The following is a 16,576-nucleotide window of genomic DNA, read 5'->3' on the forward strand; positions in this document are numbered from 1 at the left end:
ATCTCTAATATATATATAGATATTAAGTCCAATACATAACCAAATGACAGAGTACTTTCTGTCCTGCGTAAAACAAATACTCATTTAGCATACTGCACACTCATCTCACAGGAAGCCTTAACAGCAATTTAACTTTTCAGCCAATTGAAAGTATTTATCTGAGGCCTTATTCAACAAAGCAAGAGATGTGTTGCAATTGACCGTGCACAGTCTAAAGGCTTCCAGGAAGACTTGGAAGAAACTCACCAAAGAGGCCTGGCCAGAATGACTCAGCAAGCAAAAAAAAAAAAAAAAAAAACACCTCCAGCTAAGCCTGTGGACCTGAGTTCGATCCCCTGGCCTCACTCAATAGAAGAAAAGCCCTAACTGCAGCCAAGTTGTTCTCTGACCTACCTACACACACACCGCGGAATACGTAGATGAGCGCACAAAATACACAAAAATAAATGCCTATTAAAATGCAATCAACTTTTAAAACATCCACCAAGAACTATTTCGCGTCAAGTTGTTAAGACACCCCTACACGGAAACGACACGCCGGCTGAGCCAAGTCGAGTTAACAACAGCTGAGCCCAATGAGAACTTCCATCTCGAAAGGCAGAGCGGTCCACGGACCCCAGGGAGGAGCCCGGACTTTGGCCACCAGCTGATGTGTGCACGCAGCAGATGCGTTGCTTCTCTCCGGGTGGGGAGGGGCGGGCGAGCCGACGGCCCCGCGATTCCATCCCCCCCGCCCCGTCCTCTGCCGTCCTTCCTCGGGCACCAGGAACAGCCCTGATCCCTGATCAGAGAGACTCGGCGGGGCTCCGAGGGGTCCTAGCTCAGTCCTAGCTCTCGGTCCAGCCGCCCATCACCCGAGGCTCTCGGGCTTGCTCCCCAGACCCCGCCCCCCGGCCGCCCGTCACGTGACGGCGCGCCCCGCCCCCTGCCCCCGGCTCACGTGATCTCGCCCAGGGAGAGAGAGAAAGCTTGACCCGGCGGGCCGGCCTTGCTCGCACTCGGTATCTGTCGGGAGTTCTCGGTCCCCGCGGAGCGGAGCGCGGCGGCCATGCGGCTGGTGTGTGCAGCCTGGCCCGGGCCGGGCGTCTCGCCCGCTCTGCTGCTGCCGGTGCTGCTGCTGCTGCTGCCGGGCTCCTGCCTGGGGCTCGTGAGGGCGGCTCGCAGGCCCAACGTGCTGCTGCTGCTTACCGACGACCAAGACGCGGAGCTCGGCGGCATGGTAACTCCTCTCCACTCCCGGACCCCCCCCCCCATTTGCCAGCCGCTTGGGCCGTGGGTGGGTGTGAGCGCGCGGGCACTCCGGGGGTGGGGGGACCCCTCGGTGAAGCATGGACGGCCCGAAGGACTCGGGCTCCTTCCTCTCCTGGGCTCACCCCGCCGAGGCACGCGCCGTGGGCGCACGGTGCACGGGTGTCTCGCTCGTCTGGACCTTCCTGCTGCAGCGTCCACACGGGGTAGACCTGTGGAGGAGGCCGGGGAGGGGTTAGGGGGATCCGAGGCCACGTCACCCCGCTTCACGAAGGATCCGGGACGTCGGTATGGGTGCTTCTGGGATGGCTCTAAGTGAGGAGGGCAGCCCAAGTGGTCTGTAGGCAGTGGGGCTGTGGGGAGGGTGTGCTTTGCCTAAGAAGCATTAAGGGGGGGTGGGGAATCAGCTCAATTGAACACCTGGCTGGGGCACTCTGTCAGGGCTCCACTTTCTTATGGGTGTTGTCACAAGACTTCATTTCCTTCCCAGAGTCAACTTCTGCTCTTTCGAGGTTCTGGAATTTAACCTTTGGGAGCACACACACACACACACACACACACACACACACACACCACACACATATACACACACACTCGCCGGAGTCACTTCTGCACTTTCGAGGTTCTGGAATTTAACCTTTGGGAGCATGCACACCAACACACACACGCACACGCACGCATCAGGGGCTTGCCCAAGGCACAGAAGCCGGAGTCTTCCGTCCTGGGTCAGGGTCAGCATTGCTCTCATTAAAAAAAAAAGTCTTTCCCTCGCCTTTCAGTTCTCTCTTTTTCTCTCAGCTGACAGCTAAAGCTGTGAAACCTCTCCAAGCAGCAGGGTCCTGCCTTTTCCTGTGTGGTAATACCCTAGTTCAATGCCCTTCAAGTTGCTGATCCCGGCCGGTCAGTGAGTTGTGAAATCCGTTTAGGGAGTGACTGCCAGCATTTTTTGGCTTTCTGTGTGTCCCATGCGATATTGGTGGCAGAGCCGTGTGTTTCTGGGCCGTGGAGGAGGGTATGTCTGCTCTGTGTTCAGTGGACTATCTCTCGTAGACGGACTTTCAAGTGTTTTCACGTCCTGTCCCACAGCCTCCCTTTTCCTCCACATGGGTCCTGTGACTTGTTGCTTTTGTAGTTTCCGTGGAGTTGCGAGGATGCTGGATCTCTTTTCCCCCAGTGCTGGACATGGAACCCAAAGCCTCATACATGCTGAGCCAGTGTGCCCCCTCTGAGCTAACCCCCACTCCCTGTACCAAAAGCCGTGACTTAATTTCCCTCTTAGGTTTAGGATTTCCTGTCACTCCAGCTCCCAGACCTTTCTTCTCTTTATTTCCTTTTTCATTCTTTCTTTTTTGTTTGTTTGTTTGTTTGAGACAGGGTCTCACTGTGTAATCCTGGCTAGCCTTGAACTCACAGAGATCCGTCTTCTGTCTCACAAGTGCTGAGATTTCAAAGTTTAAAAAAAAAGTATCATTGAAGAGTGTTTTGTCCGGAGGGAAGGGCAGGGGGGACGACCGGCCTCAACCAGTGAGTAAATTACTCAACAGGTCATGCCTTAATGCCACTGTTGAAAAACAAATCCACTAGTTATGTTCTCCGTTCAGCGACTTTCACTCAGCACAGCTGTTGGCTGTGTGTAGTCGAGGTATTATTTGCCCCTGTAACCTTTTTTTTTTCTTTTCCGTTTGCTTCTTTATACGGGCAGGTTCTGTGTTTGGGACGGGTGGGGAGTGTATGTACACGTGCCACAGTGGCCTGAGCGTGGTGGGGGTTATAGGAAAGCGTCTCTCATTCTCTGGGTGGGTCCTGGAAATGGAACTCAAGTCCACGAGTCATCTCGCTAACCCTAGGTTCTTCCTTTAAAAATAAGTGTTTATGCTGGCCTGAGAAAGCAGAACAGATGGAGGGAACAAGTTAAGACAGTGCTTAGACTGTCAACAACCCGAGTTCGGCTCCCTGAATCCCGCAAGCGCCAGGCCACCGGCACCCACACTAAGTAGGTACATGGTGTTTGTTTTCAAGCTGCAACCCTTTCCAGAGTTGTGACACCAATTGTCAGACAGGATGACAAGGTGGGAGCTGAGACAGTAATGATGTTCGAGACCCTCCTTGGTGCCAGGCAGAGCGTGAGGTGTCTTATGTCTGTGTGTCTAACATCACCAAAGCTCTGGGGACAGCAGTTTTATTTGCTTTGCTAGAACACTGTGGTAACCCTGTCTTGCCACGTGTCGCCTGGAATACCCACACCCACATGGGCACTTTGTACTGGGATCTGAGTCTTCAGTGGCATTCTGGAGTGTTGTCAGTGGTGGTGGTGGGGGGGGTGTCACCTATATTCCTTACTTTATGTATAAAGCTTTATGTAAAGTGTCTTTACCACAGAGAAGAACTATGTTTCAGATTGCTGTAATAGTTGGCAAAGTAAGCAGTTGGGACCCCACACATGCACACCTGGCTCACAACCAGCACATCTACGCAGGCTCAGATCAAAGGTTGATATCACAAGGTTTCCATTTATTGTGAATTTTTTCCCCTTTTTTCAAGGCAGTCCATGTGCTAGTTAAGGATACTATTGCTGTGATGAAACACCACAACCAAAACAATCTGGGGAGGCAAAGGGTTTATTTGGCCTATATATCCTGATCACAGTCCATCAAGGGAAGCCAAGGCAGGATCTCAGGCAGGGCAGGATCCTGGAGGAGAACCTTGAAACAGAGGCCATGGAGGGGTGCTGCTTACTGGCTTGCTCCCTCTGGCTTGCTCAGTCTGCTTTCTTATAGAACCCAGGACTACTAGCCCAGGGATGGCACCACCCACCATGGGCTGGGTCTCCCCCCCCCCCCCCCCCCGCCCCCAGTCAATCACTAATGAAGAAAATGTCCCACAGGCTTGCCTACAGTCTGATCTTACAGAGGTGTTTTCTTAATTGAGGCTCCCGCCTCTTGGATGACTTTAGCTTGTATCAAGTTGACATAAAACTATCCAGCACAGTCCAGGATGACTCATGAGCGATGTAACTGAAGATGTGCTTGAACTCCTGATCATCCTCCTCCTACTTCCCAAGAGCTGGGATTACAGGCGTGCACCATGCTTTTTAAAAAAATGTGTATGGGTGCTTTGCCCATGTGTATGCATATACAGCCGTCTGTGAGTGCCTGGTACCTGCAGAGGCCAGAAGAGGGCGTCAGATGTGCTGGGACAGGAGTTAGAGATGGTTGTAAGCTTACATGTAGGTGCTGGGAATGGAACCTGGGTCCTTTGGAAGAGCAGCCAGTGCTCTTTTCTACTGAGCCATCTCTCCAGCCCCATCAGTTATCATTAATTCCATCTTCTCTGTAGTCATATCATCGTTCACATTTAACATCTCACACTATTTGTCCCACATATCATCTGAGGGACTCAGCTTTTATTAGCTTTCCCAGGGTGTGGTGTTCACGAAAGCACGGGTTGTCTCTTACATCATTTACTCTAGGGAAAGGGGGCGCTTGGTCAGGAGCTGTGCGGAAATGTAGGGAAAGGGTAAATATGACGTGCGTTGCCTCAAGCAGGATGACTTCCACGGTTCAAAGGTAAGTCAGCTATATAGGCGCACTGATATGCAGGATCAGGACAGTCCAGGACGCCTTTGGTGTTGGTGAAAGGGAATTTGCTTAGGATGATAAGGAAGGCTGCACACTGGCTTCTGAGTGGCGGTTTCTTAATAGCGTCACATGGTTTCCACCTGACCAGCCGCTGTCACTTTGGATTAGCACGGACACGTATTTTCAGTAGAGAGAGACCTCATGCATGGGACTGGTTCAGCCACAGCAAAGATGATTAATGTAGACTTCTGATTGGAAATTCCTGAGAAGCCCGTGTGTCACCTTGCCTGGCTACTCCCCTACTCTGTCTCTAGAGCTGTGTCCACACTGGCTCCTTGTTGTCTCCGTTGGGCTATTTGCCTGGCTCAGCCTGCAGGCTCCTCCTGGGTCCGAGAGTGACCTTAACCAGGGCTGTAAGGCCCTCAGCAAGGTTCCTGCCTTTAAGAGCTTTCCTGGTTGCTCGTCTGACATGCGTCCATTAGGACATACGTCCATTAGGACCTGTCATTGTCCTAACGCAGTGTGGCGAGGGCAAGACCTTGCCTAGATCAGTGTGTGGCACCATTTGACGACCAGATTCCCTCTCAGTTCCAGGTCTTCCTCTAGGTCAGTAGTTCTCACCCTTCCTAATGCTGCAACCCTTTACCACAGTTCCTCATGGTGTGGGGACCCCCAACCATAAAATTATTTTTGTTGCTACTTCATGACTGTAACATTGCTACTGCTATGAATTGTAATGCCAATATCTGAGATGCAGGGTTCTGATATGCGACCCCCAAAGGGGTCACGACCCACAGGTTGAGATCTACTTCTGGCATTGTCAAAGCTGACTTTAACACGTTGAAATTATGCTTTGGAGACTCCAGGCAGCTTGGGCTTATAAATCAGTGGGAAAGGTTATAAATTGTTGAAAGTGAGTCTTTTGTTAGCCTGGGTTTACATTTGGAGGCTCAGTCTTTACAGAATTACTGTGTCAGCTGTACTAAGATTGTGTTTAGTCTGTTCTTGGGGTATTCGGAATCACATGGCCCTCCTCAAGAGCCTCCTCATCTGTGGTAGTTTTTGCTGTCTAGGAAGTGAACAAGATCAGTGTACCTTTATTAATAGTTAAATAACTGTCTTCATACTTCTGTCCTCTGGGATGAAGTTAACTTTTCCCTGTACTTATTAAAAGTCGGAGGTTTTGAACAAAAGATGAAAAACAAGAATATAAATAGTAACGGGAATGGATATGTAGCTCAGTGGGAGTGCTTGCCTGGGTGCACAAGGCCCTGGGTTCAAATCCCTCGCCCCAAAGTAATAGTGTTCATGATTGACAGGGTCATGTGCTGCCATCCCGTTCAGGTGTGACTGCGGGAGGCTAGTCAGGAGAATCCTCACTGGGTCGGGTTCCGACAGTGAGTGTGTAAGACTGGAAGCAGTCCGTGGGCCTTGAGATCTTGTCCGGTTTCCAACATTTCAACATTCATCTAAATGTTGCCGTACTTCCCCATTACTGATCACAAGCTTCCTCTCAGGTCATTTCGGACCTCGGGGTTATTGGCGATAACACAGGAGCACTGTGGTTTTATTACCTGCAGTCAGCAGGGATGGACCAGTGCTAGGAGCTGTGAACCTTCGCTTCCTGCTTGCACAGGGTTCACCTGACTGTGACCAAACCTGTTTGGTTCATCTACAGAATCATCGTTCTACGTGCTTTGTGCCAGAGCTGGCCATTTGAAAATAAATGTTTAAGATAAAGCAAAAGGGCTGGAGAGATGGCTGAACACTTGAGAGCACTTGTTGCTCTGGCAGAGGACCCGGATTTGGTTCCCAGCACTGTCTCTATGTCCAAATCCAGAGGATCCAATACCCTCTTCTGGCCTCTGCAGGCCCTGCATGAGTGAGTGCACATGGTGCCCAGACACGCAAGCAGCAAAACATCCATACACATTAAATAAACCTAAGGCGTAATGAAATGCAAGCCCTAGTTTGTTTACTTTATTTTATCAAACATTGTTTAACAAGGAATTGTTTACTTTGTAGACGCCACTGAAGAAAACCAAGGCCCTCATTGGAGAGAAGGGGATGACTTTCTCTAGTGCCGTAAGTCTAGAAGCCAATGTGATATCGATAGATTTCATATCTCATTCTGGGATGACACACTCATGCTGGGATTCTGGTGTGGCACATGTGTGGAAGGAGTTCTGCTTTTGTTTTTCAGTGAGAGTTTTATTAGTTATTTTCATTGAAATGACAAATTAATTGCTGGTTTATTTTGAGATAGGGTCTCACTATGTAGCTCTAGCTGTCCTGGAACTCACCATGTAGGCCATGCTGGTCTTGAACTCACAGAGATCTGCCTGCCCCTGCCTCCCAAATGCTGGGCTTAAAGGCCTGTGCACCAATACAACCAACTAATTGCTGGTATTCTAGTCTGTTGACATAACGAGGGAGTTTTATTGAGATCCTTGCTGTTTGAGGGTTGAAACTAGATTGTATAAACCAAAAACATGTATGCCATGTAAATGGTTACAGAGTAAAAGTTCCATGAGCTCTGTTAGTTGACTCTGATACTGAAAACGCATCTATAACATGTATGGAATCAGAGACTCAACATAAATCTAACTGTTCATGTTTCAGGAACCTTACAGATAGCTCTGTAAGTGATGGGAGGTGGCTTCATACCAAGAAATCCAGTGGTGTGCTTGGGTTCAAGCACAGACTCTGCAGCCAGATTGCCTTACTTTATATATATGTATTTTTTTTTTTTTTAACTTATTTGCCCGTGTTTTGGTTTTTTGGTTTCCCCATCGAAATGAAGTCAGTGCTGTCCAGCTCACGGTTTTCATGGCTGTGTGAATCGGCGCGTGTGAGGCGCGTGTCAGTGTGTGTGTCAGTGCGGGCTCCTGTAAGTTCTGTGTGATTTGGGTGCGTTGTCCACAGAAGGAGTGATTGGAGGCGGGGAAGCAGGTGTGTGACAGACAGCGCCCTTACTGAAAACGAGTATTTCACGCAAGAAGCAGGGATTATGCTGAAGATGAAGGACTCGGTGTAATTAGGGAAAAGACAGGGCTTTGATAGTGGTCATTGAAGGTTCTGGACTGTCAGTGTCAGTCTTCAGAAGCGGGCAAAACTATGGGAAAATGACAAAATGACAATTCTTTCCATTCTTTGGGTGGTTTTTCTTTTAAACCTGAAAACCTCAGTCCATGTAACACCTTTCAAATGAAGCCAGGGTGGTGGTGCATGACTTTAATCCCAGCACTCAGAAGGCAGAGCCTGGCAGGCCAGCCCAGGTTACACAGTGAGATTTTTTTTTCAGGGAGAAAAACATTGAACAAAAACGTTCCATTCCTAATAATAGCTGCAGAAAATTCACTCCAGGGATAACAAGTGGTAGCCAGAAATGGTTACGATTTATACAGACAACCCAGACACAGTGGCACAAACCTGTAATCCCAGCACTCAGGAAGCAGGGGTAGGCAGATCCTTGTGTGTTTGAGGCCAGCCTGGTATTGGTGGAATTATTAAGGCCACTCCACATAGTTAAAAGGGAAGTTTATTTTGTGGGGTAACTTACAAATGAAGGGGTAGGTCGCAGAGTCTGGCAAGGTAGAGGGTAGTCCGGCGGCGGCGTTCTCTGGAGAACTCTGCTCGGTCCACCTCTCGCGTCCGGCGTCCCGGAACCAAGAGAGTGAGTTCTTCCCGATCCTTCGTCTTCTGCTTCCTCCTCTGCCCCGCCTTGTGGGTGTGACCATTACCGAAGCCTCAGTGGGGGTTGGAACTTCCAGGCCAATGCTGGGATGCCTATCCACTACAGCCTGGTCTACATAGTTCCAGGACAGCGAGGACTACATAGTCAGATCCTGTCTTTAAACAAAACAAAACACTGTACAAATACAGGTATAGTACATTTTGGAAAAAAATGTTTTGATATGTTGCTAGGAACATCATTTTCTATGTGAAGACATTATTATAAAATATATTTCTAATTAAAAGTCTTAATACTTTTTTTTCAAAATCCAATAAATGACTTAATTATTATCTAGAATGATGATTAGTTAAGGGCAGTCAAGGCAGTGTTTTTGTTTGTGGGGCGGGAGGTTGATACCAGAGTTTTAGACGTGCCGTACACACATGCTCAACCACTGAGTTATGCACCCAGGCCCAAGGTTGGTTGGTTTTTGTCAGTGCCAGAGGTCAAACCCATAAAGGCGATGTTTTTAAAGAAAGGACCTAACCCAGTACTAAAATGAAATAGGAAAATTCAGTAATAATGTCATACTGACCATAAAAGGTCAAAATCAATCAGTGAAAGGGAAGTGTTCCAGTTCCTCTTCTGCTGCTGTGGTAGAATACGCTGACCAAAAGCAGCTTCGGGCTAGAAAGGTCCTATGTGACATCCGCTTCTGGTCACAGTTCATGATTGAGCCAAGTGAAGGGACTCAGGCAGGAGCTTCAAACAGGAACCGTTGAGGAAGACCGCCTGCCGGCCTTGCTGGCTCCTTTGCAAGCCCATGCTAAACTGGCTCTCATTTGTTTTGTTTTTCAGGGTTTCTCCATGTAGTTCTGGTTGTCCTAGAACTCACTCTACAGACCAGGCTGGCCCTGAACTCAGAGATCCGCCCTCCTCTGCCTCCTGAGTGCTGGGATTAAAGGTGTATGCCACCGTGACTGGCTTTTCTAGCTTTCTTTCCTTCTTCTTTTTTTTTTTTTTGGAGCTGAGGATCGAACCCAGGACCTTGGCAAGCGCTCTACCACTGAGCTAAATCCCCAACCCTCTAGCTTTCTCATACAACTCAGTCCTGACTGGCCAGGGAATGGTGTCCCCACAGTGGGTTGGAGCCTCCTGTATCGACTAGAAATCAAAGCAGTCTCTGATCTGGACATCTCAGCTGAAGCTGCCTTCTGGGGTGACCCTAGGCTGGGTCAAAGGTCAAAGTGGCAGTTAAAGCTAACAAGGACAGGACAGAAGGATAGTCAGTGTAAACATGACAGAAGGCAGGGTCAGAGAGAGGAACCGCCCTTAAAGCTGCTCGCGGCACTGAAACGGAGGTCCATCAACCATGTAGCCAGCCAGTGGCCCCACTGTGAGGGACCTGACACCCTCTCCTGGCTTCCCTGTGTGCACCCACACACACATGATGGACACTCGTGAACACTCATACATAACTAAAATCTTGGGGCTGGAGAGATGGCTCAGCGGTTAAGAGCAATGACTGCTCTTCCAGAGGTCCTGAATTCAGCACTCACATGGCAGCTCACAACTGTCTGTAACTCTAGTTCCAGAGGACCTGACACCCTCACACAGATGTACATTTAAGCAAAACTCAATCCATATAAAATAAAAATAAAAAATAACTAAAATCTTTTTAAGGCAAAAACTTGAAAAAAATTGCAAACACATCTGATTAAAAAAAAAAGAACGCCAGGCGATGGTGGTGCACGCCTTTAATCCCAGCACTCGGGAGGCAGAGGCAGGCGGATCTCTGAGTTCGAGGCCTACCTGGTCTACAGAGTGAGTTCCAGGACAGGCTTCAAAGCTACACAGAGAAACCCTGTCTCGAAAAACCAAAAAAAAAAAAAAAAAGGACAAAGTGGGTGTTCATGTGGAGACAGTTCCCCTCCTGAGTATTTTCAAATGCCAGTCAGAACTGAAGGTGTAGCTCACCGGGAGAGCATATGCTTAGCATGTGCTAGGTCTGCGTTTTTATGTCCTAGCACCAAACAGAGGAAAATAGGTTAAATCCAACTTGAAAGGCAGAAAAACGGTTGGGGATTTAGCTCAGTGGTAGAGCACTTGCCTAGCAAGCGCAAGGCCCTGGGTTCGATCCTCAGCTCCACAAAAAAAAAAAAAAAAAAAAGGCAGAAAAACAACAGCAAAAACAAATGAAGTACCTAAAGGAGACATTAGTGCTGGCATGGATTTCAGAGGCTCAGTTTTTATGTTCGTGTGCAAAAGTAATGGGTTTAATGATGGCGTGTGCGTGTATATGTGTATGTGTGTATATATGTGTGTGTGTGTATATATGTATGTGTGTATATATATGTGTGTATATGTGTATATGCATGTGTGTGTATGTGTATATGTATGTGTGTATGTTTGTGTATATATGTATATGCATGTGTGTATGTGTGTGTGTATATGTGTGTGTGTGTGTGTGTGTATATGCATGTGGGGGGTGTGTGTGTGGCTGTACTTTTGCTTTTGGGTTCCTTCCCCATCTTCTGCTTCCCTCTTGTCACCTCCCCTCCCCCAGCCGTCCTTCCTGCTTTCTTGTAACCTGTATCCCATATACCACCCCACCTCGACCCCCACCTCCTCCACCTCTCTCATGGTCGCCTTGGCTCAGGTCGCAGCTCGCTCACTGTTTCTTCTTTTTAATCTACTCCGTTGTTTGTGATGGATGAGTTTCAGGCCTCCCGGGGTGTGCCGTGTGTAAAGGAAGAGCTCCTCTCCGTGAGAAGCTGGAATGGAAGTGAAGCATGGAGTGCTCTCCTTCTCGCTCTCGGTGACTGGTGACTCTCTCCTCCGTCCCCTGCAGTACGTGCCGAGCGCGCTCTGCTGCCCCAGCAGAGCCAGCATCCTGACTGGAAAGTACCCGCACAATCACCACGTCGTGAACAACACTCTGGAGGGCAACTGTAGCAGCAGGTCCTGGCAGAAGATGCAAGAGCCGAGCACCTTCCCCGCGATCCTGAGGTCGGCGTGCGGCTATCAGACCTTCTTTGCTGGGAAGTACCTAAATGAGGTGTGTGGGATGATCTTTGCCTCTCTTGGGACAGCATTTAAAATGTGACTTGATCCATTTCCTGATGATTATTTTTCTCACTGGTATCAAGTCATGCTATTAAAAGGGTTTTGGGTTTTGCTGATCTGCTCCTTAACTAGACAAACACACATGCTTGGATTCTGTAGTTTCCTTCTACACGGCCCCAGAAGCATCATTTACAAATTATCCTGAGCGCTGTCCCATCTGCCCCCACTCCGCTGCGCTCACCCGGGGTCCTGGTCGTGCGGCTGTCATGGTCAGTAGCTTCGTGTCCGATTCCTCCGTGTCAGCATCCGGTGGGGAACTTTTGCTCCCAGGCTCCTCAGGTTTCCCAGTCATTTCTGAATTAGCACAAGTCATTGTACGACTCCTTTTCTGACCTTTGGTCTGAGAACAGAGTAAAAATGAGACTTGGCCAGGCAGCGGTGGCGCACGCCTTCAATCCCAGCACTCGGGAGGCAGAGGCAGGCGGACCTCTGTGAGTTCGAGGCCAACCTGGTCTATAGAGCAAGATCCAGGACAGGCACCAAAACAACACAGAGAAACCCTGTCTTGGAAAAAAAGAAAGGAAGGAAGGAAGAAAAAAAAAGTGAGACTAGACTGGAGGAACTGACAGAAGGCCAGCACCTGTGGGCACGAGACTGTGGAAAGCTGGCCGGGTGGTGCGAGGTGAAGAGTCGTGTGCATTTTCTCATATCCTTTTCCTGTGGTGGCCAGAGGTCTTTCTATCTGGTCTGGATTGTCAGTGCCTCTTCCTCCCCATCACTGAGGGGATCTGTCACCTGTGGGCTTGAAGGAAGACGAGTCAGTTTGAAAGAGTCGTGAGAATTAGAAAGATGCTCTGTTGTGGGGTTGGGGCAGTTTGACGGTCATAAGGAAACTTAGGTGCTTTGCACATTGAAGGTCATGTGATGTGTGTGTAATGACGGGAACCTTTCAGTCCAGAGACTGTTTTTAGAGATTGCATCCTCTACATGGGCAGTACTAGACTGTATTTAGATAGGGAGAGTGTACTTATAAGTGTAAGTAGTCACTTACAGTCATTTTACCAGGTAAATTGGGCTTCAGAAATAGATTTCATCAGGTCATCTTCTGATTCACTTGGCGGTTACCAGCCAAGCGTCACTTAGACCATTCAATCGTAGCTCAGCACTCAGCCCATGAGCAGGTCCCGTGTAGCAGCCAGATGGTGAATGTTGGGTTTTGCAGGCCGTACATGTCATAGAGCAATTGCCCAGAGCTGTCATGGCAGAGATGCCGCTTGGACTCTGCTGAGTGTGTATGCCGGGCCGTGTTCAAATACAACCATCTGCATTGAAATCTGAAGCTTGTGTGAGTCACGGTTCACAAGGCAGTTTCCTTTCGACTGACTGCATCTCGGTGACCGACTGGCACACAGAACAGCTGGAAGGCCAGGTTTAGCAGTGGCCGTCCTTACTGACCCCGCTGAAGAAATGGTTCGGGTTAGAGAGCCCTTCATTCCTTCACTGCTTTGTGTGTTAGGAAATCGTTCTCCAGTTAGGTTTCGGGCGCCGGTCAAAAGGTGTTCTCCGTTGTCTGTCTCTTCTTTCGGGGCTGGTCATGTCTGAGGTTCTAACATCCTGCTCGGCTGTCTTTTCAGTACGGAGCCCCAGACGCAGGTGGACTGGAGCACGTCCCTCTGGGCTGGAGTTACTGGTATGCCTTGGTAAGTGACTGTTAAAGTCAGTGACAACTAGTCACAGCCCGAGACGCAAGATCTGTATACTCCAGCTTAGCCCTGATGCCGACCTACGTCTCGCTTTATGGAAAATTATTTGTCTCCCTAATGAAGGTCTGTTGACTGTGAGTCACTTCATTCCAAGGGTTTTTCCCACCATTAGTGGCCTGAGCCATGTAATTTACCGGTCTTCCTGACCCACAGCTGGCTTTTCAGACAGCACAGATTAATGGAACTCTGTAGTCAGTGCTAATGTCCTCGAACCTGTTCCCTGTTGACCCGGGCAGTGCCCCTCTCCTGTTTTATTGTCTCTAAACATGGCAGGGTAGCTGCAGGAGCTCACCCTTTGGGTTGATCTCACTTCCTCTCCCTGCAGGAGAAGAACTCTAAGTACTATAACTACACCCTCTCCATCAACGGGAGGGCACGGAGGCACGGAGAGAATTATAGCGTGGACTACCTGACCGACGTCCTGGTGAGTGAGCGCCCTCCAGACGGCGTCCGAATCAAATGTGGATCAGCAAACAGAAATGCCATAGTGCCTTGGTCTCTCTGCCAGGAAATATTTCCAGCTGATCAGAAACCTCCAGAGGGTGTTTTTCTCCCTACACAAGCCAGCCTCTAGTCTCATGCTCCCATAATCCAGCAGTAAACGCCCCCCTCTGCGTCGGTGGGGGCTGCCTCCGAGAGACCCTGCTCAGATGTCCTTCAAGGCCTCTGTGGGCGAGGCTGTGTGCATGTAAATTACTGGAGTCGGGTGGAACCCTCCTGTCCTGACGCGTTTTTAATGGAAACCGTCCACAGAGTATTGATTCAGCGGTAGTTCCTGAGAAGTGAGCCAAGCCCAGTTCCTCAGAGGGCACCCTGTCCATGGCCAGAAGTCCACACATGCCGGGGTTGGGGCGCAGTTATGTGCACACACTCTTTAGTTACTCCGTCGGGTGCTGATGGGTTGGACAAGTAAGAGAGGGAAGGGGTGACCTGGGTAACTGAGTGGAGACCTGAAGGGGGTCACAGTGATGAGTGCAGACTGGCGGGGAGCAGGCAGTGCTTGGAAAAAAACCAGGAAGCTGTAGGGCTTGTGGTGGGAAAGAATCCGACAGACACCCTCTAGAGTCAGTGTTGAGAAGTGAGGCCATGAATGGGCTGCAACGAAAAGATCCGAGAGAGTGGCATCAGTTCTGTCCTTCACCATGTTGGTCCGGGACATGGTTTAAGGCATCCAATACGGATAGTCTACGCTTCGCTATTAGAAGTTAATGCTAAAATGGACGATTTGCTATCTCTGCTGTTTGGCGAGCATAACAACCTCCAGGTCTTGTAAAGTTAAGATCTCAGTTGCTTTCCTTGGTCGACTTCTCAAGGTTGTCATTATTGTCCGAACCAAACGTGTTATTCCAGCCCTGTGCTGCACGTGGCCATGACGTGAACTACGTTAGAGACTAGTAGCCACTCTGCCCCCTGCGTGCTCTCTGTCTCCCGAGAGAAACTTCCCTATTGGGTGCGCCATTGCTAGGTGGGGGAAGGAGGTGACAACTCTCTGTGTGTGTCAGGCCAACCTCTCCCTGGACTTCCTGGACTACAAGTCCAACTCTGAGCCATTCTTCATGATGATATCCACTCCAGCGCCCCACTCACCGTGGACAGCCGCACCTCAGTACCAGAAGGCTTTCCAGAACGTCTTCGCACCAAGAAGCAAGAACTTCAACATCCACGGCACGGTAGGTGCCTCTTATCGTGAGGCAGGCCACACTCACTGTGTCCAGCCGGCAGAGCCGGAGCCTTGGAGGGGTTTCCTGAGAGCTGCCGAGGGGACTGTTGCACTTGTCCCTGGGACAGTGTTTTCACGGTTCAGCTATAAAGTTCCTACCACACATCAGTGAGCAGCCAGAAGACATCCCCAGGAGTGTAAAGACACTGCCACTCCTGATTGATCGTAGGCATGCCTCCTGCCTCCTCTGTCCTGGTAGTAGCTAAGACGTGTCTCTAGGGACGTCTGCACGCGCAGCAGCTTGGGTGGTTCTCCCTGGCCCAAGGCATGAGAACAAGGTGCACAGGGCAGTGTGTGGGGGATGGAAATGTGAGATGGTGGGCTGCGTGATTCAACCACAACCCGAGCCGTTACTCATCACGTGACGGCGCCTGTCTCTCAAGTTTTCCATAATACGTTGCTTCCTTCTCTATTCTTTTATCCAGGGTACCGAATGCCCCAGACTCCTGGGACAAATCCCGTCAAGCCATCCCTGAAGCTTCAAGTCCAAATAGGAAGGGTCTTTCTCCCTCACACAGAAGTCCTATTTTTAGCAACAGAAACATTCCCACACACCATTCTCTCCTTCTGGTCACTATCTCCCAAACTGTGAGCCTCAGTTTGTATTGGGAGACGCAGTCTTTCTGTAGACCAGGCTGGCCTCAAACTCAGTGACCTCATGCTTCTGCCTCCTACATGCTGGGATTAAAGGTGTGTGCCGCCATGCTGTCTCAAAGTATTCTCACATGTCCCTTGGCTGAGGGTGTAAGCAGGTCCCCACCGCCTGAGTCTCCCCTGGAAGTCACAGTGCCTATAACGGTCCAGAAGTCAGGCCCAGGAGCATCAGTTTCTGTCTGTGAAATAAGAGAGATGCTTATCCTCCTGTTCTCCATAAAGGGGAGGTCCCGAGCGAGCCTTTGATTCCTGTAACAATTAAAATACAGAGAAGCATCTGGGCCATACTCCACACCACACCACAGGCATGTGCTTGTTAAATTAGGTTGAGAAGCTGATTTAAACTAGTGGACTAGTCTCAATTTTGTGTTCCAAAAAGAGCCAGGTGGCGGCGGTAGCTCACGCCTGGCAGAGCCAGAAGGATCCCTGTGAGTTCAAGGCCAGCCTGGTCTATAGATTGAGATCCAGGACAGGCACCAAAACTACACAGAGAAACCCTGTCTCAAAAAATTAAAAAAAAAAAAAAAAAAAAAAAAAAGTCACTGGGAGCAGCAGTAATACTGAAACCTCAGCTCAGCCACTGCCATGGGACTTTCCAGTCACGTGTGGTCTAATGTGAACCTCCAGTAGGAGAGCTTAAGAGGAAATTCGTAAAACCTGTTAACCCAAGAACAGTTTGAGAGAGTAGTTGGGAAGGAGTCACTTAGAGCCTTGTGAATACACGAAGAATTGATGGGATGTGGGGATGTTTTTGTTATTTAAAACATGCCTTTTATGTAAATAAAAGGCCCCATCCAGAATTGAACTTGAAGGGAGCTTTGTTATTTTTTAAGACTTTATTTTTATTTTTAAATGTTTATGTGTCTCAGGT

General features: G+C 49.4%; 1 protein-coding gene across 1 annotated transcript in view; it reads left to right on the top strand.

Moving 5' to 3' along the window:
- Window positions 1–945: 945 nt before the first annotated feature.
- The window catches only part of Gns (glucosamine (N-acetyl)-6-sulfatase), a 38,448-nt gene continuing 22,817 nt past the window's right edge, over window positions 946–16,576 (top strand). The window contains exons 1-6 of the mRNA XM_036169709.1: window positions 946–1,219; window positions 6,852–6,911; window positions 11,354–11,560; window positions 13,203–13,268; window positions 13,657–13,755; window positions 14,834–15,001. Of these exons, the coding sequence (XP_036025602.1) occupies window positions 1,049–1,219; window positions 6,852–6,911; window positions 11,354–11,560; window positions 13,203–13,268; window positions 13,657–13,755; window positions 14,834–15,001 (771 nt within the window). The 5' untranslated portion in view covers window positions 946–1,048. The remainder of the gene's footprint in view (window positions 1,220–6,851; window positions 6,912–11,353; window positions 11,561–13,202; window positions 13,269–13,656; window positions 13,756–14,833; window positions 15,002–16,576) is intronic.

The sequence above is a fragment of the Onychomys torridus genome, chromosome 20 (assembly GCF_903995425.1).
Source record: "Onychomys torridus chromosome 20, mOncTor1.1, whole genome shotgun sequence".
NCBI lineage: Eukaryota > Metazoa > Chordata > Mammalia > Rodentia > Cricetidae > Onychomys > Onychomys torridus.